Source organism: Lissotriton vulgaris, chromosome 11 (assembly GCF_964263255.1).
Source record: "Lissotriton vulgaris chromosome 11, aLisVul1.2, whole genome shotgun sequence".
NCBI lineage: Eukaryota > Metazoa > Chordata > Amphibia > Caudata > Salamandridae > Lissotriton > Lissotriton vulgaris.
In genome coordinates, this window is record NC_141699.1 from 122665623 (window position 1) to 122692205 (window position 26583).

The window sequence follows — 26583 nt, forward strand, 5'->3', positions numbered from 1 at the left end:
TCATGCCCACAGGAGCCACTGCTGCCGTTCAACGAGGCCTTAACTGACGTTCTTTTGGGCACGTGGTCCAGGCCCGCTTCAGGTTCGCCTGTTGATAGGAACGTGGCCAGACGCCACCGTCCGTGTTCGGACGACCCAAAGTTTCTGTCCACCCATCCCACCCCTGAGAGTCTGGTGATCCAGGCCTCCACTTCCCAAACCGCATTCCTGTCGGCCCCGCCCGACAGGGAGTCAAAGAGGTACGACCAGTATGGCAAAAAGGTCTTCTCGTCCCTGAGTCTGGGACTGCGGTCTTGCAACACCGCGTGCCTCTTGGGCCGCTACACCCACTCTCTGTGGGATACGGTCGCGGACCTGCTGCCTGAATGCCCGCCGGAGGTACGGGCTAAGCTCGGCAAGGCTATGATTGAAGGCCGAGACGCAGCAAGATACTCCATCAGGTGTGGTCTTGATACGACCGACTCGCTGGGCAGAGCGATGTCCACGACGGTGGCGATTCGTCGCCACGCCTGGCTGAGATCCGCCAACTTCTCGGCAGATGTCCAGAGTGCATTAATGGACATGCCGTTTGATGGCAGTCGCCTGTTTGCTGGAGCGCTTCAAGGACTACAGGGTCACGGCCAAGTCCTTGGGTCTCTCGACCCAGCGCCAGCAAACGGGTTTGTTTCGCTCCTTTCGTGGCCAAGGAAGGGGCGGTCCCACACGTGCTGCCAGCCATGCGCCGCAACAGACTTATCAATGTGGTGGGGGCCGTGGAAACCGCCGTGGTGGCGGTCGGGGACAGCGGCGAGGTCAGGCCACACCTCCCCCCGCAGCATCTGCCACTAAATCCTCCTAGTCTGTGCTTTCAGGCCCATGTGACGCCGGTGGGGGGCAGGGTTCGCCATCACCTCTCCCACTGGCGCTCAATAACATCGGACTGGTGGGTGCTGCAGCTCGTCCGAAGGGGCTACTCCCTCCCCTTCGAGACCACTCCTCCAGCAATGCCACCGCAGAACCACCGTGTGTCGGGGGACCACTTGGCACTTCTGAGGGAGGAAGTTACGGCCCTCTTGGCCAAGGGGGCCATCGAGCGCGTTCCTGAGCCAGAAGTAGGACGTGGTTGCTATTCCCACTACTTTCTGGTACCCAAGAAGGACAAAGGGGGGCCTACGTCCTATCTTGGACCTAAGGAACGTCCACGGCTTCCTCCGGAAGGAGAAGTTCAAGATGTTGACTTTAGCTCAGGTCTTGGCTGCTCTAGACCCGCAAGACTGGATGGTAGCGTTGGACTTGCAAGATGCGTATTTTCACATCCCCATCCTGCCGGCCCACCTGCGTTACCTGCGGTTCACGGTAGGCCACGAGCACTTTCAATTTATCATGCTCCCCTTTGGCCTTACCAGCGCCCCACGGGTGTTCACCAAGGTGATGGCGGTGGTCGCAGCCCATCTGCGCAGATTGGTGGTTTCAGTCTTCCCCTATCTAGACGACTGGTTGTTGAAGGCGGGCTCGCCCCAGACAGTCGTCCACCACCTTCAGATGACGGCAGACCTCCTGCACGAGCTGGGGTTCTCCATCAATGTGCCGAAATCACACCTCTGTCCCTCTCAAAAGCTCCTTTTCATCGGAGCGGTTCTCGACTCGGCGCAGTTTCGGGTCTATCCTCCGGAACGGCGAGTCTAGTATATACAGGCTTTGATTCCCATCTTTCAGCCGTTATCCCGGGTTTCGGTCAGGTTGACGCTGCGGCTGCTGGGGCTGATGGCTTCCTGCATCCTTCTGGTGCATCACGCCCGGTGGCTGATGAGGGCCCTGCAGTGGGACCTGAAGTTTCAGTGGGCCCAGCATCAGGGCAACCTGTCCGACCATGTCTTGATCTCAGAGGGCACTGCAAGACAACTGCAGTGGTGGCCTACGGACCGCGATTGGGTCAGAGGCAGATCCCTCTCCCTTCCCCAACCGGAGCACGTTGTTGTGACGGACGCGTCCCTCCAGGGCTGGGGAGGCCACTTGGGAGAGGCAGAGATCAGAGGCATCTGGTCTCCGGCGGAGTCCCGGCTCCATATAAACCTGTTGGAGCTCCGGGCAATTCGTTTGGCACTGAAAGCATTCCTCCCCTTTGTCAACGGGAGTGTAGTGCAGGTGTTCACGGACAACACCACCGCCATGTGGTACTGCAACAAGCAGGGCGGGGTGGGGTCGTGGACCCTTTGCCAGGAGGCTCTGCGCCTCTGGCAGTGGCTAGAACGTCAGGACGTGACTCTGACGGTTCAACACCTGGCAGGTTCTCTGAACGCCAGGGCGGACGAACTCAGCCGTCTGTGCTCGATGGATCACGAATGGCGTCAGAACTCGGACGTGGCGCAAGGCCTCTTTCGGCAATGGGGAGAGCCTTGGTTAGATCTATTCGCCACAGTAGAGAACGCGCAATGTCATCAGTTCTGCGCGTTGGAGTTTCCAAGACGGCACTCGCACTGCGACGCCTTTCGGCGCGAGTGGAGTTGCGGTCTGGTATACGCCTTTCCGCCTATACCACTTCTGCCCAGAGTGCTGAAGATCAGGCGCGACCGTGCCCAAGTCATCCTTGTGGCTCCGGACTGGGCTCGAAGGTACTGGTATCCCGAGCTACTCAGCATGTCAGTCGGTCGTCGGATCCGCCTGCCCCTTCAGGAGGACCTTCTGTCGCAGCAGCAGGGGACGGTCCTCCACCCGAACCTGTCCAGCCTCCACCTCCATGCGTGGAGATTGAGCGGCGACAGTTGAGGCCATTTGACTTGCCTCCTGAAGTCTGTGATGTGATTCTGGCAGCCAGGCGTTCCTCCACGAAATCGGTATACGCCTGTCGGTGGAACAGATTTGTGGCATGGTGCACAGCAAAGGCTGTGGATCCTCTCTCTGCCCCTCTTTCTGAGGTTCTTCTCTTCCTTCTTTCTCTTACCCAGCAGGGCTCTGCTCTGGGCACTATCAAGGGCTACCTTTCTGCCCTTTTGGCCTTTCTGAGGCTGCCTGATCAACCTTCTTTGTTCAAGTCTCCCATTGTAACAAGATTCTTGAAGGGCATCACACACATGTATCCACCTGTTCCGTTTGTGATGCCTCAGTGGGACTTGAACCTGGTTCTAACCTTCTTGATGTGTGCTCCCTTTGAGCCACTTCATTCCTGTCCTCTCCGTCTCCTGACTTTAAAGACGGCTTTCCTGGTTGCCATCACCTCTGCCAGGAGAGTGAGTGAGCTCCAGGCTCTTTCTGTCAAACCTCCTTTCATGTCCATTCATCCAGACAAGGTGGTTCTGAGAACTAGAACTTCTTTCCTGCCCAAAGTTGTCTCCGCTTTTCACATCGGGCAGTCCATCACCCTCCCTTCCTTCTTCCCGCCTCCGCATACTTCAAAGGATGAAGAGCGACTCCATCGTCTGGACCCAAAACGTGCGCTTTCATTTTATATGGATCGCACACGACAGTTCCGGGTGGATGACCAACTGTTTGTTGGCTACGTGGGTGCGAAGAAGGGACGGGCGGTACATAAACGGACCATCTCTCGGTGGGTCGTTTTGTGCATCAAAGCGTGCTACTCTTTGGCTCGGAAGGAGCCTCCTGTTGGGCTGAGGGCCCATTCCACTCGGGCCACGGCGGCTACTACTGCCCTGGGCCGGGTAGTCCACTTGCAGGACATTTGCCAGGCGGCTATGTGGGCCTCGCTGCACACATTTGCGAGGCACTACTGCCTGGACAGTCAAGTCCGGAGGGATGGCTTCTTTGGCCGTTCGGTCCTCCAGGACTTTCTGGTGTAGGATTGTATTGGTTCGCAGACCCACCACCCGGGGTTGGTATTGCTGGGGTATCTATTCTAAGGTAAGGAATCTAATACTAACCTGTTTCTTTCAGATGAACAAGTTACTTACCTTCGGTAACGATATATCTGTAAGAAACAGTAGTTAGTATTAGATTCCTTACCGCCCCACCCATCCTCCCCGTTCTGCGAACTGATACATAGGGTTAAGGACATCCCTTTCAGGGCCCTAGTTTCAAATGGCACCAGTGTTGGTTCTCACATGACTCTGCGTGTTCTGGCGCGGAAAAGCTGTGTGCAAAGAACTGACGTCAGCGCGCTGAGGCGGCGTCTATATACTCCAGCGACGTCATCACGGCGCACGACGCCGACGACGGATGCGGAGCCGCAGGGGACGCCTGCAGACGACGCCTACCGACGCACAGGGGTACTGCTACGCAAAAGTTTCCGTATCCAGACTGACGCCTGGGGATATTCTAAGGTAAGGAATCTAATACTAACTACTGTTTCTTACAGATATATCGTTACCGAAGGTAAGTAACTTGTTCAATTGTTGCATTAACCCAGACTTATTACTCAGGTCGACTTTAATGTAAGTTTTATACAAATGGCAACTTCAGAAAGTTGCCACTTTGTTACTCAAAGTTTTCCTGTTACAGTTTACAGTTGCCCACAAGCTGTTGTCCTCGAGATGGTCTTCTGCCCTTCTGGTGGGAGATGTGAACAACTCTGGAAGGACCACAAAGGGCCTGCCTTTGAAAGAGCTGTGACCTGCCTCCTGGCGGACCGCCAAACAGGATGTGAGCACAAAAGGCAAGCTTCAAAGGAGAAGCAACCTTTGAAGGGCAAATGGTAGTCACACACGAGAAGGGTTTTCTTTTGTTTTAGCAGATAGGCTGGCATCTCAGATAGAGAAGGGGAAGGCATTGCAAAAACGTTTTTTCCGTGATCGTGTAGATCCACCTCTGGGAAGGCCTAGGGAGCTCCACACACCAAGAGAAGGGTTCTGCTATGTTGGGATTCGCAGAATGGTGCCATTTGGACAAGCTATATGCCACACTTCGCAAGAAGTAGTCATTAGGCGGGAGGGGATCTGGTTGCCCATTGACCAGTAGCGGCCACATCCCTGAGGGTGTGAAACAGGCATAAAAGTGGCACCCAGACCACCGATCACCTCTGTACTGGACCGAAGAAGGACGGCCCTTCTTTTCCCTACACCCAACAAAGAGAGGTGAAAAGGCTGCATTAAAAACCAGACTGCATGTGCTGTACCATGGGCTAGCAAAGAAAGGACTGTGCCTGTGTTGTCCCACTCAAGGAAAAGTCATTTCCGAGCTCCAGATTGAGAATGTGATTCCAAGAGTCATTTGGCTGACTCCCAGTTATGCCAAAGGGCCATAAAAGCTACAGGAGCCTGCCTTGATGAGTTAGGATCCAAGGGCACCTGAACGCTACAGTTGCGGACTCTAAACAGTGCTGCCTGGTACTAATGACTGAATTATTACAGAAATATTTCTAGATCCAGTCTGGGGCCTAGGAAGGGGTTCAAGTAAGGAATTGAATTCACTTATCAATCAGAAAGAAAGTTGCCATAGGGAATTCATTCTATGACTGTTTTGTTCCTGGAGTTCTGTTTTGTTGCTGTATGTTTGACTAAAAATCATTTAGTCCGCCAAAATAAATATTTTGCTCAGTTCAATTTTTTTTGTGCCACCATCACTCGCTAATCTAGTTTATGGAGCCTTTAAGGTCACTGCGCAGTGAGACTTTTAACTATCCAATACACAATAACGCCTCCCTACATTTGTGGTAGTTTTTTCCTGAGATTGGTTGATGCTTTATTTCATTTGATTGTTAGCAATACAATTCCACATACAATGAACTGCTTAGTAAAAATGGGGGAAATGGTTTGTCTTGCAAGTTAACTGTGTTTATAGCAATTATTGTAAAAAGCCTTTTTTTCACCTTAGTGTCTTCAGAACCCATCCAGTGACATCAAGTTGGCTGCAGAGAAAATGATCTGGTGGGCAAACAAGGATGAACTCCCCCCATTGGATCCTCAAACCATTAAGCCTCTCCTGAAGGCACTCTTGGATAATACGAAGGACAAAAATACAAGTGTGCGGGCTTACAGCGACCAAGCCATAGTCAACCTACTGAAGATGAGGGCAGGAGAACTAGTGCTTCAGGTAAGTCAGATATAGACCATTCTCTGGAAAAACTAAATTTTTGCTTTTTTATTTTCGGTAGTGTTTCTTTGGGTCTTTTATGCAGTCACCTTTACTTGATGTACAGAACAAAGAAGGTTTGTGTGTTTTGTTTTTGTGAGTGATGGGTATGTGTGTTGGTCACTTGTTTTTCTTTTAATCGCTTTCAAAGTTGCCATTTAGAAAAACAGCTTTAGTCAGAATGCAAAAGTAAAGCTTGATTTCAAGCTGGATTTGTTCAATTCAAGGCCACCCCTTCTTCTTTTACTTTTTTGCCAGGTGCAATTCAGCCTTTGTTTAAAAATGAATCTAATCCATTTTAGTCCCGTTTATAACCAATGGTTTCCTTGTTGAAACCTCATTGCTTGAGCACACCCTCCTCATGCTTTTTTCAAGCTCTTAAAATAGACTTGCAATTTCTTCTACATTTTACAAGGCATACGTTTGGAAACTGAAAGGAAGGGCTTTTCCAAACATGTTTTTAAAGCAGATAAATCCACTTATTTACACTTTCTGTAGGAGGAAAATTGCTTTTACCAAAGACATAAGTAAAGGGAGCTGTGAGTGGTCAAAGGCAGAGGAGGAAATGGTGCTCAATTTTTAACATGGGTAAATTTCAGATTCTAAACACTAACTGAAAATGCGACAAGTCATTAAGCAAAGACAAAAGGCATTAGCCAAACTTTATGCTTTGCCATTGGTGAACAGGTTTGTCAAAAAGAAATAGAATGCTTGTTGCCGTTAAACAGTGTCTGCAACCAAGAACAAACCAAAATGGCCACCCCTGGATTTATGATGTTTATGCATAGAAGCTGTCACAATGGTTTTCAGTTAATTTGCGGAGCAGTAAAATAAAATAAAATAAAAACTGACTATGTTTTGAGCACTGCTAAGGTTATTTGTTGTCCATTTCAGCCGTTCTTGGTTTACTGGATATGTCTGTTATTTAAGTCCTCTACTGTTGTAAGAGTTTTGAAAGGGGTTGACCCATTTGTTTGTGGCTTCCTCCTTATTTATGCCATAGTAGGACCTTAATTTGGTGCTCACTTTTCTAATATAATAATAATTCAAAAACAATGCTCCTTTGTCAGTCTGTGTATTTATATTAAAAGCATAATAGCACCACCAAATTTATAGGAATGAATAATCATGAAGCGAGAGTACTTGCAAACTCTTTGGCTTTATTACAAAAATCCATAAAAATAGTGTATATACAATCCTATTAGCAAACCCCATCCATCAACCCTTCAAAACAGATAATCGAATACAAGAAAGAGACAGTAATACGGACGTTATTGTAAAGAAAGAGAAAGGAGGTTCAACATAGAGCATAACAAAGAGGCTATATCCTCAAAGTACTTCAAAAAGAAATGCTTACGGTAACCATTCCCAACAAGAGTCTCCCTCTTAGATGTTTTGATTAGTTGCTGTTTTGGTCATTATTACTTTTTATACAGAACCATCATCGGTAATAGGCAAGGGTCAGAAATCTCTTTTTGAAGGAGATTGTGTTTAGAAGATTTTAAAAAGTGTAGTTTAGGAGCTGTTTCTACTCCCTCATATAGACTGGATTACACCTATTATTCACATTTGTTTTTACATGGGCAAATAACCCGTGAGATGGTGCAACAAAACATATTGCAGTGTAATCATTAATTTATATTGTGGGCATATTTGAACAACATTGCAGTACTTCAATACTAGAGACACTCACAAAAAAATTCATCCATTGAAAAGTTGTTTTATTATAAATTAATATATTAGAAAATGTAAACAAAATGTTGGCCACAAAGGTATAGATAAATACGCATATAATGTGCATCAATCACATTGTTGGTATATAACAAGGCTTTTTTAAACAATCAACATCAAAACAGTTAATTAAAGCAATGTTTCACAGTTATAATTGGCAGTGGGAGTATGATTTAACAAGGCATTAGAGATTCTCATCCTTGTCTGTCTCATGCATGTAATCTTGACATAGATTACTCACACCAAAAGTAGACCTTCACTGAAGCCAGGTCTCCGAGGGTGAGATTCCCAGACTTGTATAATGCAACCAAAATATCCCATATGTGCAGCATCAATCATATGCCCTTTAGGAAGCAGACCAGATGAATATTGGAAAGCAAATCCTTATTATTTATGTGTATTCATCGTGTCTCGAAAGGAGAACAGATACATTATTTTTCCTCTAAGTGCAAGTATGTATGTTTGACAACTAAAACACGCACCTGAAAGAGATACGTTAGTGATAAATTCCTTACCTTAGAATATCCCCAGCGTCAGACTTGATCTGGAAAGTTTTGCTTAGCAGTACCCTTGCGCTTCAGTAGGTGGCGTCCTACGGCTCCGCGTCCGTCACTGGCGTCGTCAGTGCCGAGATGACATCATGTTCCACGCCAGTAAGCGCAGATCCGGATTGAGCACGTACCTTAGTCACTTTTTGGCTGCTATTTTGAGACTTTTGACCCCCCCCCCCCCTTTTTTTTCTCCTGGTGCACGTAGGGATGCCCGTCTAAGTCTTGTAGGGCCTGTCGCCGTAATATGTTGGTGGCGGACCTGAACGATGTTTGCCTCTACTGCCTGGAGACCGACAACGACTCCCGGGACTGTCGAGCCATGACCCCCAAGGCCTTGCGGGAGCTGCGTAGGAAATGTCTGGAGGTCCTCACCGCTGCTCCGAGTCTAGGAGCCGTTCCCGGGACCGCTCACGGGACCGAAGCCCTCGCTCCTCGGGCTCCAAGTCTTCGCCTTCAGATTCCGGTAAGCAACGCCATAAAAAGAAGTCGAAGAAGCGTGTTCGCTCTCGGACGTCCCCCCGTCGCTCCTCGGAGACGGACGAGGAGGACAGGGATATCCCCCCTGCGGTTCCTCTGGAGCCTGGGAGTCCCGCGGCCTACCCACCATACCCGGGTCCGTCGGCAACTCCCGAACTGATGCAAGAGTTCCTTGCTGCCACGGACCGCCTTTTTAAGCCTCGGGTTTCAACCGGCGCGCCCGAGGGCCCCGTGTCCACATCCTGTTGGCCCGGCGGCTCCGCCACCGGCGCCGCCCTCAGCTCCACCCTCGGCGACGCGCTGAGTGTCGTTTATCCCTCCCTTGCCCCTGTTCCAAGACCATTTTGTTCCGACCTGGAATCCGCATTAGGAGCCGGCGCCGGTCCGGCCCCAGCCGGCGCCGTTCCCAACGCCGTTCGTCCCTTCTCTCGCTCCGGATCTGCCGCCGTGACTAGCCCCCTCTACACCAGAGGCGTACGAAGACTGGGAAGGGTCCGAGGACCCTCTTGCCCAGCAATATGACTTCGAGCAAGATTGGGGGGACGATTTGGAGGATGAGGGTGACCTTGATGTCTCCTCTGATCCGGGGTTCGCCTCTTCCCCGCCTACGATGGAGGCACGTGCCTCCTACACGATGGTACTCCATCTGAAAGTAACAGGTTGTGAGAAATTGGCCTGATATGGGATGTTCGCTATTCTAGTGGGCAACCTGTATCAGTCCAAACAACCCTTATGGTGATGGTTGTAAAGTCAACCTTATAGACCAGCTATCCTAGTGGCAGCATGGAAAAAGCAGTCTTAGGCTAATACTTCAGAGAGCATGTGAAGCCAATTGTTTTAACAACAAAGAAAGGTACGCAGTTCCCTGAGGAAGGGTGAGTGTCCTATGAGATAACAAACTAATGGGACCCAGGTAACAAACGAAGGGTGTAGACGTGTGTGAGTGATAGTGGTGTAAAGTTAAAAACAAAGGTTAGGTAATCCACAATGGTTTTTATTGGCGTGGTTATCTACCTTACTAAAAACAATATGGAGAGGTGAACTCCCTGGTTCAATGAACTGTGCTGACTAGCTATGTTGCAACCCCTGTTGGGCCTTGTTTTTAACTGTGCGCTTTTATTTTTGTTAAGGTCCTGAAGAATTGCGCTGTATCCTTATGAACTAAAGCATGAAACATGTCGACCGACCACTAATTGATCACTTGGTAGAGCATACTGCCCTGGATCATTGAACCAGGGAGTTTCCCTACACCACTATCACTCACACATGTCTACACCCTTTCGCACTAGGCTCTCAAACCTGCATGCACCAACTGGCAGCAACAAAAGATCTCCGACAAAGAGCAACATCTAGGTGCACGTCAGGCAATGCACCGCCACCTTGACGAGGAGCAAAAACCCATATGATGAAGCATGACACCTAGCTCGCTGGGTGTGTGAGGGTTTTAAGTCCCGAAAGGGAGGATCCCCATCCCCCTTTCATCTGTCCTTTCTTAGTTTGTTACCTGGGTCCCATTAGTTTATTATCTCAGGGGACACTCACCCTTCCTCAGGGAAACTGCGTACCTTTCTTTGTTGTTATTTCCCCGGGCATGTACGCTGGACCCTTCCAAAATAGCCCTACCTGTCCCTCTCCTTTATTAAAGCCAATTGTTTTACCAATAATAACCCTTTGAATACCAAATGAAAGGACACCACACAAGGTACATATCAAATATATATGTATTTATTACTAACACAACCCCTCTACACTCTTTATGAGGTCAGAGTTCGAGATACAGCACAAGTGACTCAATAAGCATACTATAAGTTGCACAAATAAAATTCTGCCCTAGGGGCCTCACGAACCATATACTAAGTAAGTGGTATAAGAACCACTTCAAAAAAGGTAAATAGGCCTAGGGCCTAGGGAATCGCTGGGACTACACTGAACAACCACAGGTTAGGAAGTAGGAGTCTCACAGGATGCGTGTGCAGTGTCTAAACACACACGCGGGTTCTCATAGACTGTCAATGGGAACGTAAAGTTAACAAAGTAGTTGATTTCGGACACTTCCGGTCGGACTTCGGGATAACCCAGTTAAACTCAAGGTGACGACGTTAAGCCAAATGGAAGAGAACTGCAGATTGGTAGTGTGTAGAGCCCACCTAAAATCACAACTACTTCCGGCAGGATAGGAATGTAGAAGTATGCCTCCTACAGGTCAAGTGCCACCATCCAGTCTAAAGGTTCCCACGCCAGTAACACTTGTGCTAGCAACAGTATCTTGAACTTTTTCTTTCTAAGGAAGAATTTAAATTCTTGATTCATTAATGGACGCAAACCACCATATTACTACAGTTGATAAAACGAGAATTCCCATGAGAAGCCACGAAAATGGCAACATTTGCAATATCTTGAGGGGGTGGGGTGGGGGCAGTAGTTGAAGTCCCACGGAGCAGGCTGTAGCCTTTCTTGCCTTAAGTTCCTCCAATAATGAGTCAGACTTGTCTCAGAACAAGCGAGCTCCATCGAATGACGGGTCCATCAAATGTGCATGGACGTTAAAGGAGCAATCTGAAAGAGATAATTAGTTATGGATTCCTCACCTTAGAATTACCCCCAGGCATCAGATTGGATCCGGAGAATTTTTCTTTAGCAGTACCCCTTCGCGTCAGTGGGTGGCATTGGTCGACTCCTTGTTCGTCGTTGGCGTCGTGGTTGCCGGAATGACCTTGCAGTATCTACTTAGATGTCTCCCATGCACGCTGACGTCAGTACTTTCTTTTTCCGTGCCAGCCAGCGCAGGTCTGGAGAGAGCAGTACCTCAAGTAATTTTTTGACTCTTTGTCAACATCTTTTCGAGTCGTTTGACTCTGGGTGCACGCAGGGATGTCCTGTCCTCAAACCGGCTTCAAGGCTTGTGATTCATGTCACAAACTGATGTCAGTTACGGACCCGCATTTTGTGTGCCTTTTGGTGTTTGGAGCGCGACCACGACCTGAAGTTGTGCTCCAAATGCCAGGCCATGAACCCGGAGTCGTTGCGGGAGCGGTCCGGAAATCTTCTTGGGGCCTGGCAGTCCGCTCTGCGCCCTTCGGGGTCCCGGTCGAGATGGAGGTCGCTGAGTCGTCACCACCACTCTTCGTCAAAGTCTTCGGGTAAGTTGAAGCACAAGAAGAAGGCGAAGAAGCACCGTCGCTCTTCGCGTTGTCCCCGTCCGTCGGACGACGCGACGCAGTAAGTGGAAGGTAGTCGTCCGGCTGGGTCGACTCCCGCCTTCTTTGGGAGCCAGAGCGACCCCTGCCCAACTTCGTAGATTTTACGAAGCCCTCTGTTCCATCTTTGGGCAGCCAGACTCCGTTGGCTCGCCTTCGGGCCCCGCGGACTCGGCTGGGGGCTCCAGGCCTTCGATGTCGGCAGCTCCGGCGCCACAGGGCCCCCAGGGATCCAGTCCTGGATCCGGATCCGCGCTGGTCGACCTCGTTATACCTCCTCCGGCGACAAATCCAGTGGTGACACCTCTGTACCCACCGATGCCGATTGTGTCCCCAGCTGACATCGATATGGACACGGAGCCGAACCGGCGTCGGGACCGGTGCCGACCGATAACTTTGTACCACTGTTCTCCCCTGGTGTTCTCTATCGCCCTGAGTGGCTACCAGAGGAGGGTGAGGAGGACTTGGAGGAGTCTATTGACCCTTTGGCAGACCAGTTAGAGGAACTGGACTGTTGAGAGGAGTTGGGGGAAGCCAGTAGTCTGAACACCTCCCCAGACCTTGGAATGCTATCTCCTCCTACCGTGGCTACGGAGGAGGGTGCATCTTACGCAGTGGTGTTGCGTTGGGCGACCTATACCTTAAACCTTGAGCTTCCTACAGTGGCGGTCAGGACTAACCTCCTGAATAAGGTGCTTAAGCCGACAGCGGCTTCTTAGGAGCCCCTGCTGCCGTTCAATGAGGCCCTTACGGACATCCTTTTGGGCACTTGGTCCAAGCCCAACTCAGGGGATCCTATGGACAGAATGATTGCCCAATGCCACCGACCAGCTCCGGGCGACCCCATTTCCTCTCCCAACATCCCACCCAAGAGAGCTTGGTGGTCCAAATATAGACTTCCAAAGGCGCATTCTCTACCCCACCACTTGATAGGGAATCCAAGAAGCTGTACCACCTTGGGCAGATGTTTTCTTCCTCCAGCTTAGGAGTGCGGTCGGTGAACACCAAATGTCTCTTTGGCCGTTACTCCCACTCGGTCGTGCAGGATCTGTCAGGCAGCTATGTGGGCTTTTTTGCACACGTTTACCAAACACTACTGCCTGGACAGCCAAGTCCTGAGAGATGGGTTTCTTTGGCTGTTCAGTTCTCCAGGACTTTCTGGTGTGAACTTGGTACGCAGACCCACCTCCTGGGTTAGTATTGCTGTGGTATCTATTCTAAGGTGAGGAATCCATAACTGTCTCTTTCAGATGAACAAGTTACTTACCTTTGGTAACGATATATGTGTAAGAGACATAGATTAGTTATGGCTTCCTCACCGTTCCACCCATCCTCCCCCTTCTGCAAACTGACTTCTAGGGTAAGGGACTTCTAGGGTAAGGGACTCAGAGCCCTAGTTTTGTGCACCAGTGGTCAGTGTCTTGCATTGCTCTCCACTTATGACGTGGAATGTCGTGTAAAGAACTGACGTCAGCGCGCAGAGGCGGCTTCTAAGTAGATACTGTGACTTCCGTCCGGCGACCAAGATGCTAACGTCGAACGCTGATTCGATTGACGCCACCCACTGATGCGCACGGGTACTGCTAAAGAAAAATTCTCCGGATCCAGTCTGATGCCTGGGGGTATTTCTAAGATGTGGAATCCATAACTGTGAGAAGGTGGCCTGATATGCAGTGCTCACTATTCTAGTGAACACTATGTATCAGTCCAGCAACCCTTATTGATGATTGGTTGTAAGTCAACCTTATAGACCAGCTATCCTAGTAGCGGGGATACGAGCAGTCTAAGGCTAAAGACTCGAGAGGGCGCGTTAAGCCAGCTGTTTACCACACATATACCCCTTGAATACCAAGTGAAAGGACACCACACAAGTGTTATGAAAATAAACAGTTATTTATTTAAAGATCACAACAGCCCTGTACTCTTTATGAGGACAGGGTACTAAGCACAAACCAAAACTCTTACAAAAATACTTAAGTTAGCACAGTATATACAAATGCCCGAGGGGCACGGAAAACCATATACTCTGAAAGTGGAATGCGAAATTCCTAGCAGGTAAGTACAGTACTAATAGCTTTTGGAATCGCTAGGACTTGACTAGGGAATCGTTAGATTATGTCTAGGAGGCCTAGGGGACTCGGGTGCAGTGTGTGCACTCTCACGCGAGATGCGGGACAAAAGTCTATGGTAGCTAGGAATTAGAAAGTTAGTGTTCTCGGGCGAACCCGACCTGGTAGGGAGAAAACGAAAGTAGATTCTGACCCTTGGATAGTGAGGCTATGCTGGGGCACCGAAATGCCGAAGTTACCTAGCCCAGGGGCTGCAGCTGCATAGGTCTGAAAAGACGTCGGGAATCCTCGTAGACGGACCAGGAGCCGGAAGAAAAGATGCTGGCCGGTGACCAGTGAAGAAAGTTCAGTCGGATCCAAGCCTGGATCTTGAAGATAGATGACACCTGAAAGCAGAGGGGACCAAGTTCGAGACTACTAGCCAGTAGTCAGTGGGCACCAGGAGGGCACCGGATGGTAGCCACCTCGACTAGGTGAGTGGGTGACGCTTGACTCGAAGATCTCACGGACCAGGAGGCGTTGTCGGCGACCAGGATGGAGGATCGAGCTGTCCCACGAAGATAGAAGCTGTCGGCGTCGCTGGACCCAGGATTGGGCAACAAAGCCTTGGCAAATTCAAGCCCACGCGGTGGACCTAAAATGGCGTCTGGAGTGGACCAGGAGGGTCCGGGGTGCCTCTCTTGAAGAAGGAAGCAAAGGCCAGCCTGGAGCAACCAGACCAGCAGTCGTGAAGTCGTTGGGCGTCGTTCAGAGGGCCACAAGCCAGCCGGCTAGTAGCCAAACAACGCGGTGCACAGCAAACAGCAGAAGGGCCCCACGCAGATCGTGGAGATGCAGGGGGGCTGATCTTGGGTGCTGGAGCTGCGCAGGGTCGGGGCTTCTCGGACCCCAAAGCACTCACCAGTGGAGGACACGGTGGGCTTGCAGTAAAGATGTCGTGCAGTCTTGGCGATCGTCGGTCCCTTGAGGTCTCGTCGCACTCACGGTTCTCAGCTGGGCTGTAGAGGTGAGTAGAGGTCAGAGGTGCCAGGGAAGCCGGGTCTCGTCGAGCTGGGTCGTCGGATTCGTGATGAAGGACTTGCAGCAGACCGCAGTGTTCTTTAGGATGGTGCCTGCGGATGCAGGGTGACTACTCCTTAGCCACAAGGGAGAATCTTGAAGAAGAAATCGTGAAGTCCTTTCGAAGAAAGTGGTATCTTGATTCCAAAGATGATCTAATTTTAACAGGGGGCCCGCTCCCATCTTTATACTAAAAAAAGGGGGCTGACCCGGTGACTAGGTCCTGCCTATGGGTGGGACTAGGTGGGGGGTGGTTACACCCCTCAGCCATGCCGGACTTCCCCAGGCCAGGGGCTGGTGTGCCCCTGGAACTGGTTCAGACCGGCCTATGCGTAGTGAGCACCGGGGTGCCACTCAGCAGTCACCTTCCTGTAAAGCCCTGCCTACCCAGGATACACAAAACCATGTCTGGGACGGTGCTAGCACCGCCCCTGACAGGAAACCCTTTGTCCAGGCTCCCCTCGCTGGAAGGACTCCCAGCTGCAGGGGGTCAGACTCGTGTCTGTGGTGGCAGCATCCATTTTGTGGAGCTGAGGCTTCAGTTAACTTTAACCGGGGTTCACAGTTACATACATGTCGTGTCCCTCTAGAAGGGTGGAATGCTAACCCCGTCGCCAGAATTGGCGAGGGGTTAGTATTCCAATTCGTATGACACCTTACTCGACATGTTTTGATAAAGCAATACCAAAGATAGCATTTAACCGCGAGGATTATAATGCACTTAAGAGTATATGGTATGCGATATCATGGAACAGCTATTAGGACTTGATTCCGCAAGCTGCAGACAGGCTCAGCTCATGCCAGAGCACCATCTCACACGATTCCAAGCACTCTGCCTTCAGGATTGTCAAGGCCTGCCATAGGAGTGACTGATAGGAATCTGTGTGTCCATTTTAGGGTTAGGTATAGGTATACTACACCTACAGCAAAGGGTGATTACACGACTTTGCCCCAGCTGTCATGCAGCCAGTTGTGTCAAATTTAGGAGGCCAGCCAGGGGTGGCACAATACGTGCTGCAGCCCCTGGCAGCCCTGGGTACACCTATGCCCTGAGTTACAGGGTCTGATAAGGTGGCCCAGTACCAATTGGTAGATGCACCTAGGGTACATGAGGTAATTTAGAAAGAGAACAGCCAGGCTGTGGGTCTGATTGGCAGGCCCACAGCCAGAGAAAGTCGTAAACCAGTGAAACAAAAGCAAAAAAATCTGGGTGATCATAGGATTGCAGACCCTACTCTCCTACATGACCCCCCCCCAAACTTTGGGACAATAAGCTAACCTTGACCAGGTGAGTCTTCTTGTTCTAAGTGGAAATATCTGGAGAGCCCATCGGCATTGCCATGATCAGTACCAGGTCTATGTTCCACTGTAAAGTCCATCCCCTGTAGGGAAATGGACCACCTAAGCAGTTTGGGGTTTTCACCCTTCATCTGATTTAGCCACAAGAGGGGCTTATGGTCGGTCTGAATCTTGAAGTGAGTGCCAAACAAGTATGGCCTCAGCTTCTTCAGGGCCCAAACCACAGCAAAGGCCTCCCTCTCAATAGCTGACCAATTCTTCTCTCTGGGGGTCAGCCTTCTGCTTATAAAAGCAATGGGCTGATCCTGACCATCAAAATTCAGTTGAGAAAGAACAGCTCCCACACCCAACTCAGAAGCATCTGTTTGGACAATGAATGGTTTGGAGTAGTCTGGACTCTTAAGGATAGGTGCTGTGCACATGGCCTGCTTTAGGTCATCGAATGCTTTTTGACAGCCTGCTGTCCACTGAACCTTTTTTGGCATTTTTTTACTTGTCAGTTCATTTAATGGTGTCACAATGGAACCATAGTTCCTGACAAATTTTCTGTAGTATCCAGTCAGGCCCAAGAAAGCTCGAACCTGAGTCTGGGTGGTTGGAGGAGCCCAGTCCCTGATTGACTGTATTTTGCTCTCCAGTGGCTGAACCTGGCCTCCACCTACAAGGTGGCCCAGGTATACAACCTGTGTCTGCCCTATCTGGCACTTGGTGGCCTTGATAGTGAGGCCTGCTGCTTGCAGAGCCTCTAACACTTTCCTCAGGTGGACCAGGTGATCCTCCCAGGTGGAGCTAAAGACAGCAATATCATCTAGATATGCTGCACAGAAGTCATCCAGCCCAGTAAGGACTTGATTCACCAACCTTTGGAAGGTGGCAGGTGCATTTTTCAGACCAAAGGGCATTACCACAAATTGATAATGCCCACCAGGGGTTGAAAATGCTGTTTTGGGCTTGGCATCCTCAGCTAGCCTGATTTGCCAATACCCAGCTGTTAAGTCAAATGTACTTAAGTAGTTGGCAGAAGCCAATCTATCTATAAGTTCATCTGCCCTTGGTATTGGATGGGCATCAGTCTTAGTGACTGCATTGAGACCCCTGTAGTCTACGCAAAACCTCATCTCTCTCTTACCATCTTGGGTGTGAGGCTTTGGCACTAGAACTACTGGACTAGCCCAAGGGCTATCTGAGGGTTCAATGACTCCCAATTCCAACATTTTCTGCACTTCAGTTTTTATGCAGTCTCTAACATGATCAGGCTGCCTGTAGATTTTACTCTTGACTGGCAGGCTGTCACCAGTGTCAACCTCATGGGTGCACCAATTGGTCTGACTGGGTGTCAGAGAGAACATACGTCTGAAAGACTGAAGAACCTGTTTACAGTCTTTCTGCTGATGTTCAGAGAGGCTGCCACAAAAGACAACACCATCTACTGACCCATCATCAGGATTCTGAGTGAGCAGGTCTGGGAGAGGGTCACTCTCTTCCTCCTGTCCCTCATCTATGGCCATGAGCAAGCTCATGTCCTTCCTGTCGACATATGCTTTGAGCCTGTTGACATGGAGTACCCTATGGGGACTCCTGGGAGTTCCAAGGTCCACCAGGTAGGTGACCTCTCCCTTTTGCTCAAGGATTGTGTGGGGCCCAGACCATTTGTCTTTGAGTGCTGCTGGGGCCACTGGCTCCAGCACCCACACCTTCTGTCCAGGCTGATAAACAGTCAGGACAGCCTTTTGGTCATGCCAAGCTTTTTGAAGTTCTTGACTGGCCTTAAGGTTTTCTGATGCCTTCTCCATATACTCAGCCATCCTGGAGCGGAGACCAAGTACATAGTCCATTATGTTGGTTGCAGGCTTTTTGAGAGGTCTCTCCCATCCTTCCTTCACCAAACACAAGGGGCCTCTCACAGGATGCCCATACAAAAGTTCAAAAGGGCTGTAGCCAACCCCCTTTTGTGGGACCTCTCTGTAAGCAAACAGAAGGCAGGGCATCAGGACATCCCATCTACGCCTGAGTGTTTCAGGTAGTCCATGAATCATCCCTTTTAGGGTCCTGTTGAACCTTTCAACAAGCCCATTGCATTGTGGGTGATAGGGTGTAGTGAATTTGTAATTGACACCACACTCCTTCCACATAGCAGTTAAATAGCTTGACATGAAGTTTGCACCTCTGTCAGAGACAACCTCCTTAGGGAAGCCCACTCTGGAGAACACTCCAACTAGGGCCCTTGCCACCACAGGGGCTGTGGTGGTCCTAAGTGGAATAGCTTCAGGATACCTGGTGGCATGATCCACTACCACCAGTATAAACTTGTGCCCTGATGCTGTCTGGGGTTCCATTGGACCAACAATGTCAATCCCCACTCTTTCAAAGGGCACCCCCACCACAGGCATTGGTATAAGGGGGGCCTTTGTTGTGCCACCTGACTTACCACTGGCTTGGCAAGTGACACAGGAGCGACAAAACTCCTTGGTATCCTCATTCATGTGAGGCCAGTGAAAGTGTGAGACAAGTCTGTCCCAAGTCTTTGTCTGGCCTAAGTGACCTGCTAAGGGAATCTCATGGGCCAAGGTAAGTAGGAAACCTCTCTGAGACAAGGGTACAACCAGCCTCCTGGTCATGCCAGGCTTGGGGTCTCTTGACTCAGTGTACAGGAGTCCATCTTCCCAGTATACCTTGTGGGTACCTGTGGCGTTCCCAGCAGCCTCAGCAGCAGCCTGCTGTCTGAGGGGTTCAAGAGAAGGGCAGCCTAACTGGTCCTTCCCCAGGTCTTCCCTTGAGGGTCCCCCTGAACCCAAGAATTCAACTTGATCAAGTTCAAACTCTCTAGGCTCAGTTTCCCTCAATTCCTGCAGGTCAGCCTCCTCTGAGACTTGATCCACAACCTGGGGCAAGGGGGAAGGCACAGCCTTAACCCTACTGCTCTTTTTCTTGGAAGGTGTCTGGTCCATTGTTCCAGGATCCAGCACCTGTTCAGTGGGGCATCTTCTGGCCTGTGACCTAGTCACAGCAAACACATGTGCTGGCAAACCTAACATTTCCAGATGAGTCTTCTGCTCCACTTCTGACCATTGTGATGACTCCAAATCATTGCCCAACAAACAATCCACTGGGAGGTCTGAACTAACTACAACCTTCTTTTGGCCAGTTACCCCTCCCCAGGAGAAAGCTACAATTGCCATACTATGATTGGTAGTGACATTGCTTGCATTGGTCACCAGGAATTCTGTACCTGGCATGATCTGTCCAGGGTCCACAAAGCTAGGTGTCACCATTGTGACACTGGCACAAGTGTCCCTATAGGCCTGAGCCATTTTTCCATTAATAAAAGGTGTCTGTCTGTATTTGCCCAAAGTATTGGGACTTATGTCAGGGGACATATCCATATCCCCTGTACTGACAAGGACAGCCTGAGTGAGGGTGCCAACTAAGTTGTCACTCCCCTCAGAACCCAGGGTTAACCCTACTAAACCCTTGGGAGGTGCACTACCACTGCTGGCTGTACTAGGGGGCACAGGTGCCTTAGGGGCTGCAGTGGCAGGAGTCTGCCCTCCTCCTTTCTTGGTGCACTCACTAAACCAGTGAGTTTTACTTTTGCAGTATTGGCACCACCTTTTAGATTGGCCTTCTTTCTTCTTTTGGGGAGCCTGACCCCCACCCTCTTTGGGTTGTTGGGGACCTGTCGAAGACTTCTGGTCATTTTGTTCCCCTTTCGAATCCTTACCCTTCTGGTCTGCTTTCTTCTGACCACCTTGATTCTGGCCCTGGTTCTGTTTAACTCTTGTTCTAACCCATCTGTCTGCCTTCTTTCCCAATTCTTGGGGAGAGGTCAGATCTGAGTCAACAAGATGCTGATGCAACAACTGGTTCTGACAATTGTTTAAAATTTGCTCTCTCATCATCAAATTGTACAATCCTTTATAATCAGTAACCTTACTGCCCAGCAACCAGCCCTCAAAAGCCTTAGTGGCACAATCTACAAAGTCAGCCCAATCTTGAGACTGAGTTTTCTGGGTATCCCTGAACAGCACCCTGTACTGCTCAGTGGTTAGGCCAAACCCATCAACCAGTGCATTTTTCAAGACTTGGTAATCATTAGCATCCTCCACCCTTGTGGTGAGGAGCTTGTCTCTTCCTTTACCCTCAAAGGAGAGCCACAAGATAGCTGCCCACTGACTTGGGGGAACACCTTGCACAGTGCAGGCCCTCTCCAAAGCAGTAATCCATTTGTGGATGTCATCCCCTTGTTTAAAGGGGGGCACTATCTTACCAAGGTGTTTTGTATCAAAACTCCTTTCCCTATTGCTAGGTACAATGCTGCCACCAGTGGGGACTGTCCCACTCAATTGTTGCTCTCTAGCAAAGGCAAGCCTCTCTTTGGCCAGGGCAAGTTCTTCCCTTTCAATCCTCAGATTGGCTGCCTTTTCCTTAGCTTCATACATTCTCCTCTGGGGAGATGTCATTCCCCTTTGAGAGGAACGTTGAGAGCCATTGGTATGAAGGGATCTGATAGAGCCTCTTGATAGAGATCTATCTCGTCCATTCCCAATGTTAAGCTGACCTGAGAGTGGCCCCAAGGGTCCCCTAGTGCCCATCTCATGTCTGCTTAAGTTGGACCTGGTTAGTCTGCTGACTTCTACCTGTTCCTTTTCTGCCTCATCCCCTGATACCAAATCATCATCCTCATCATCAGCATCATCTGCTTCCTGAAGAGGATGGTCCTGGGCATCAAAGGGACCCTGTAAGGAGGGCATGTTGCCATCTGAATTAGAAGGGTCTGGGTTACCAGCCCTCCTTGCATCATGAGTCTCTAAGAGACCAATCAGAAAGGCAGTTGTGGGGTTAGACCCCTGCTTAATCTTCCTAGAGGTACACACTTGTCGTAACTCATGGAAGCTAAGCGCAGTATATCTTGAAGGGATGACCTGTGGAGGGTCAACTGACACAAGGGGAACCTCAGTGTTTCCTCCTTTGTCCGACATACTGTTTCTAGTGTGGTGTAAGTGATGCACCTACCTACACTATGTGTTTACCTACTGATCCCTTGCTAAGAGTTGCAGCCAAGGTGTGCTAAGCCTTGAGGAGCTACAACAGCTGGTTCAGTAGAACTCAGAGTATTCTAAGCTTTAGTTATGTGTACCTAACAGTACTTATGTGATCTTTCAACAAGATATTCTTAGGATACGTGTGGTAAAACAACAGCAAGCTCAAATCCCAACCGCTGCTCACCAATGTGAGAAGGTGGCCTGATATGCAGTGCTCACTATTCTAGTGAACACTATGTATCAGTCCAGCAACCCTTATTGATGATTGGTTGTAAGTCAACCTTATAGACCAGCTATCCTAGTAGCGGGGATACGAGCAGTCTAAGGCTAAAGACTCGAGAGGGCGCGTTAAGCCAGCTGTTTACCACACATATACCCCTTGAATACCAAGTGAAAGGACACCACACAAGTGTTATGAAAATAAACAGTTATTTATTTAAAGATCACAACAGCCCTGTACTCTTTATGAGGACAGGGTACTAAGCACAAACCAAAACTCTTACAAAAATACTTAAGTTAGCACAGTATATACAAATGCCCGAGGGGCACGGAAAACCATATACTCTGAAAGTGGAATGCGAAATTCCTAGCAGGTAAGTACAGTACTAATAGCTTTTGGAATCGCTAGGACTTGACTAGGGAATCGTTAGATTATGTCTAGGAGGCCTAGGGGACTCGGGTGCAGTGTGTGCACTCTCACGCGAGATGCGGGACAAAAGTCTATGGTAGCTAGGAATTAGAAAGTTAGTGTTCTCGGGCGAACCCGACCTGGTAGGGAGAAAACGAAAGTAGATTCTGACCCTTGGATAGTGAGGCTATGCTGGGGCACCGAAATGCCGAAGTTACCTAGCCCAGGGGCTGCAGCTGCATAGGTCTGAAAAGACGTCGGGAATCCTCGTAGACGGACCAGGAGCCGGAAGAAAAGATGCTGGCCGGTGACCAGTGAAGAAAGTTCAGTCGGATCCAAGCCTGGATCTTGAAGATAGATGACACCTGAAAGCAGAGGGGACCAAGTTCGAGACTACTAGCCAGTAGTCAGTGGGCACCAGGAGGGCACCGGATGGTAGCCACCTCGACTAGGTGAGTGGGTGACGCTTGACTCGAAGATCTCACGGACCAGGAGGCGTTGTCGGCGACCAGGATGGAGGATCGAGCTGTCCCACGAAGATAGAAGCTGTCGGCGTCGCTGGACCCAGGATTGGGCAACAAAGCCTTGGCAAATTCAAGCCCACGCGGTGGACCTAAAATGGCGTCTGGAGTGGACCAGGAGGGTCCGGGGTGCCTCTCTTGAAGAAGGAAGCAAAGGCCAGCCTGGAGCAACCAGACCAGCAGTCGTGAAGTCGTTGGGCGTCGTTCAGAGGGCCACAAGCCAGCCGGCTAGTAGCCAAACAACGCGGTGCACAGCAAACAGCAGAAGGGCCCCACGCAGATCGTGGAGATGCAGGGGGGCTGATCTTGGGTGCTGGAGCTGCGCAGGGTCGGGGCTTCTCGGACCCCAAAGCACTCACCAGTGGAGGACACGGTGGGCTTGCAGTAAAGATGTCGTGCAGTCTTGGCGATCGTCGGTCCCTTGAGGTCTCGTCGCACTCACGGTTCTCAGCTGGGCTGTAGAGGTGAGTAGAGGTCAGAGGTGCCAGGGAAGCCGGGTCTCGTCGAGCTGGGTCGTCGGATTCGTGATGAAGGACTTGCAGCAGACCGCAGTGTTCTTTAGGATGGTGCCTGCGGATGCAGGGTGACTACTCCTTAGCCACAAGGGAGAATCTTGAAGAAGAAATCGTGAAGTCCTTTCGAAGAAAGTGGTATCTTGATTCCAAAGATGATCTAATTTTAACAGGGGGCCCGCTCCCATCTTTATACTAAAAAAAGGGGGCTGACCCGGTGACTAGGTCCTGCCTATGGGTGGGACTAGGTGGGGGGTGGTTACACCCCTCAGCCATGCCGGACTTCCCCAGGCCAGGGGCTGGTGTGCCCCTGGAACTGGTTCAGACCGGCCTATGCGTAGTGAGCACCGGGGTGCCACTCAGCAGTCACCTTCCTGTAAAGCCCTGCCTACCCAGGATACACAAAACCATGTCTGGGACGGTGCTAGCACCGCCCCTGACAGGAAACCCTTTGTCCAGGCTCCCCTCGCTGGAAGGACTCCCAGCTGCAGGGGGTCAGACTCGTGTCTGTGGTGGCAGCATCCATTTTGTGGAGCTGAGGCTTCAGTTAACTTTAACCGGGGTTCACAGTTACATACATGTCGTGTCCCTCTAGAAGGGTGGAATGCTAACCCCGTCGCCAGAATTGGCGAGGGGTTAGTATTCCAATTCGTATGACACCTTACTCGACATGTTTTGATAAAGCAATACCAAAGATAGCATTTAACCGCGAGGATTATAATGCACTTAAGAGTATATGGTATGCGATATCATGGAACAGCTATTAGGACTTGATTCCGCAAGCTGCAGACAGGCTCAGCTCATGCCAGAGCACCATCTCACACGATTCCAAGCACTCTGCCTTCAGGATTGTCAAGGCCTGCCATAGGAGTGACTGATAGGAATCTGTGTGTCCATTTTAGGGTTAGGTATAGGTATACTACACCTACAGCAAAGGGTGATTACACGACTTTGCCCCAGCTGTCATGCAGCCAGTTGTGTCAAATTTAGGAGGCCAGCCAGGGGTGGCACAATACGTGCTGCAGCCCCTGGCAGCCCTGGGTACACCTATGCCCTGAGTTACAGGGTCTGATAAGGTGGCCCAGTACCAATTGGTAGATGCACCTAGGGTACATGAGGTAATTTAGAAAGAGAACAGCCAGGCTGTGGGTCTGATTGGCAGGCCCACAGCCAGAGAAAGTCGTAAACCAGTGAAACAAAAGCAAAAAAATCTGGGTGATCATAGGATTGCAGACCCTACTCTCCTACAATAACTAATCTATGTCTCTTACAGTAATGTTGTTACCGAAGGTAAGTTCTTTAGGGGCATCCAGAACTGTGCCTCCTCAGACAAGTAACAACCAAGAAGAAAAGAAGGACCGAACAGCCATGCCGAAGCTAAGAGGAGAACGCCCACTGACTTGGCCCCAGCCCAACCGGCCTGTCCCCACCTCAAACCTGCAGAAGCGAAACTCCAATGTGTCCTGCACCCAGCAACCTCAAGAAATCCGAGGACCTGCCCTGCCTTCCAAAAAAGGACTTTGTCTCCAGTGAACACCGGATTTGTTCATCCACAGACACCCGATCCAGTAAAATCATTGAGTCTGCATCACTCTGCACCCGCCGCCCATGGCCCGAGTTCAAGTAGCCCAACACCACGAGGAGGTCTCCCCGGCGTTTCTGACCCGAGATCTAGTGATCTCTGACCTGCCTCGAAACTCCCAGTGTATTGGTCTGAGTTCAGTCTTTGAGTGTGTGACATCATTTGCTGATTGAGTGTGTACCTCAAATGCTTAACACTACCCTCTGATACAGCCTTATTGCTCGTCCACACTACTACAAATAGTACTTAATAAACCATAACTTGAGCTTTGTTCATTACTGTCTTGACTCTAAAGACTGTAGAAACGGCTATTTTGCCAGTTGTGTGGCTGGACATCTTAAATAGTGGAGTACTCAGGTAGTGATTCAAGAGATGAGGAATCTGCAGATAGAAGCAGCTGTCAGTAGAGCAAGGTTCGAAGCATATGAGCTGTAGATCGTATACTTTAGCAAAGATCAGCATTCGGTGTTGGGCTCGGATGTTTGCACTTTGTTTTTGTCTTTTAAGAAGTCTTTGTGTCACGAGGTAGGTGACTCCTCCTTAGGACCATAGTGCACATGGGCATCGACTCCATCCCCAGATTGTTTTTTTCCGCCATCGGGTTCAGATGTGTATTGCGCCGCTCCGGTTCGGGATCTTCTTCAAACGTTTTCGACGCGCAATCCATACCACTCAACTGTATTGAAGAGGACTCGAGCATCACTCCAAGTCAACGAACTGTGGGTAACGAGCCCCAAATGCTCACAAAAACACCAAAGACTCCAGTTACACCTTCGCCTTTGAGCTCAGGTCGACCCCGTGATACAATTTCGGACACCCCGCCTTCGATCCTGGCTATGAAACATAAAAACAAGCCCTCTGGCTCTGGATCGAGCCAATCCTATGCAGGTGTCGAGCCTACATCTTCGGCACCGAAACACAAGGCTAAGTCTGATACTCCGCTAGTGGCACCGAAGACATCTTCGGCACCTAAAGACTCACATAACCCAAAGACTTCGGAGCTGATTCCATCGAAACTGAAAGCTCCAGAACCAACACCGGCTAAACCGAAAGCATCAGAGACGAAACCAGTTAAGGAAAAGATTTCGGAACCGAAACCAAAAGAAAAGCCTTCAGATCCAAAACAGGGTAAAACCAAGCCCTGGGAGCTGAAACAACCCGCACCTAAGGGCACCAAGCCTTAAAAACACGGAAGCCCTCCTAAACATCCATACTAAGAATTTCCTCCACAAGACTCTTTGGATCCGAAGCAAAAACAGCTGCATATTGACTCAGACACTGGGAAACTTCAAGCAACACTTCCCAAAAAACTGAAACTGGACCTCCCTGAAGACTACCACATACCTCTTAAGAAAAAAAAGACATGGGAATTAACCCCTATCCCCCTTACATACCTCCCTCTCCTCCACTTTTTAACCCACATCTGCTAATTTCACCAGCAAATTCACCACCACCACATTTTTTACCTGGGCCACAGGATGATAATGATGGGGATGGGGATGGGGATGGAGATGAAGACGGAGATCGGGATGGGGATGATAATCAGGACAGCATTCCACAGGACGCAGACCCCTGGGAGGATTATGATAAAGACCCGGATCATACTAATGACCCGATCTATATCTCTCAAAACCATCACCACTCAATGACAATATTTGAGACCTAACAGTGACATGTTGCGCTATACAAGACCCTCTGACTTAGAATATTTGTTTCACATAGCTCATTAATAATACCATGGGGTGGAATTACATACTGATCCCTTAGAAGATGATTTTCTAGTGGAAACATTCACTCCCTCACAAAAAACCACAAACACTCTGCCCATGCTCAAAGGTATGATAGCACACGTTAATGAGGTATTCAAAGATCCTGTTGGAGCCTGAATACTGACGCCAAGGGTAGACAAAAAATA

General features: G+C 49.8%; 1 protein-coding gene across 2 annotated transcripts in view; it reads left to right on the forward strand.

The window, feature by feature from the left end:
• The window catches only part of GCN1 (GCN1 activator of EIF2AK4), a 746722-nt gene that overhangs the window by 715015 nt on the left and 5124 nt on the right, over positions 1 to 26583 (forward strand). For both annotated transcript variants that reach the window (XM_086942874.1, XM_086942875.1), the window contains exon 57: positions 5743 to 5961. In XM_086942874.1, coding sequence (XP_086799000.1) covers positions 5743 to 5961 — 219 coding nt within the window. The remainder of the gene's footprint in view (positions 1 to 5742; positions 5962 to 26583) is intronic.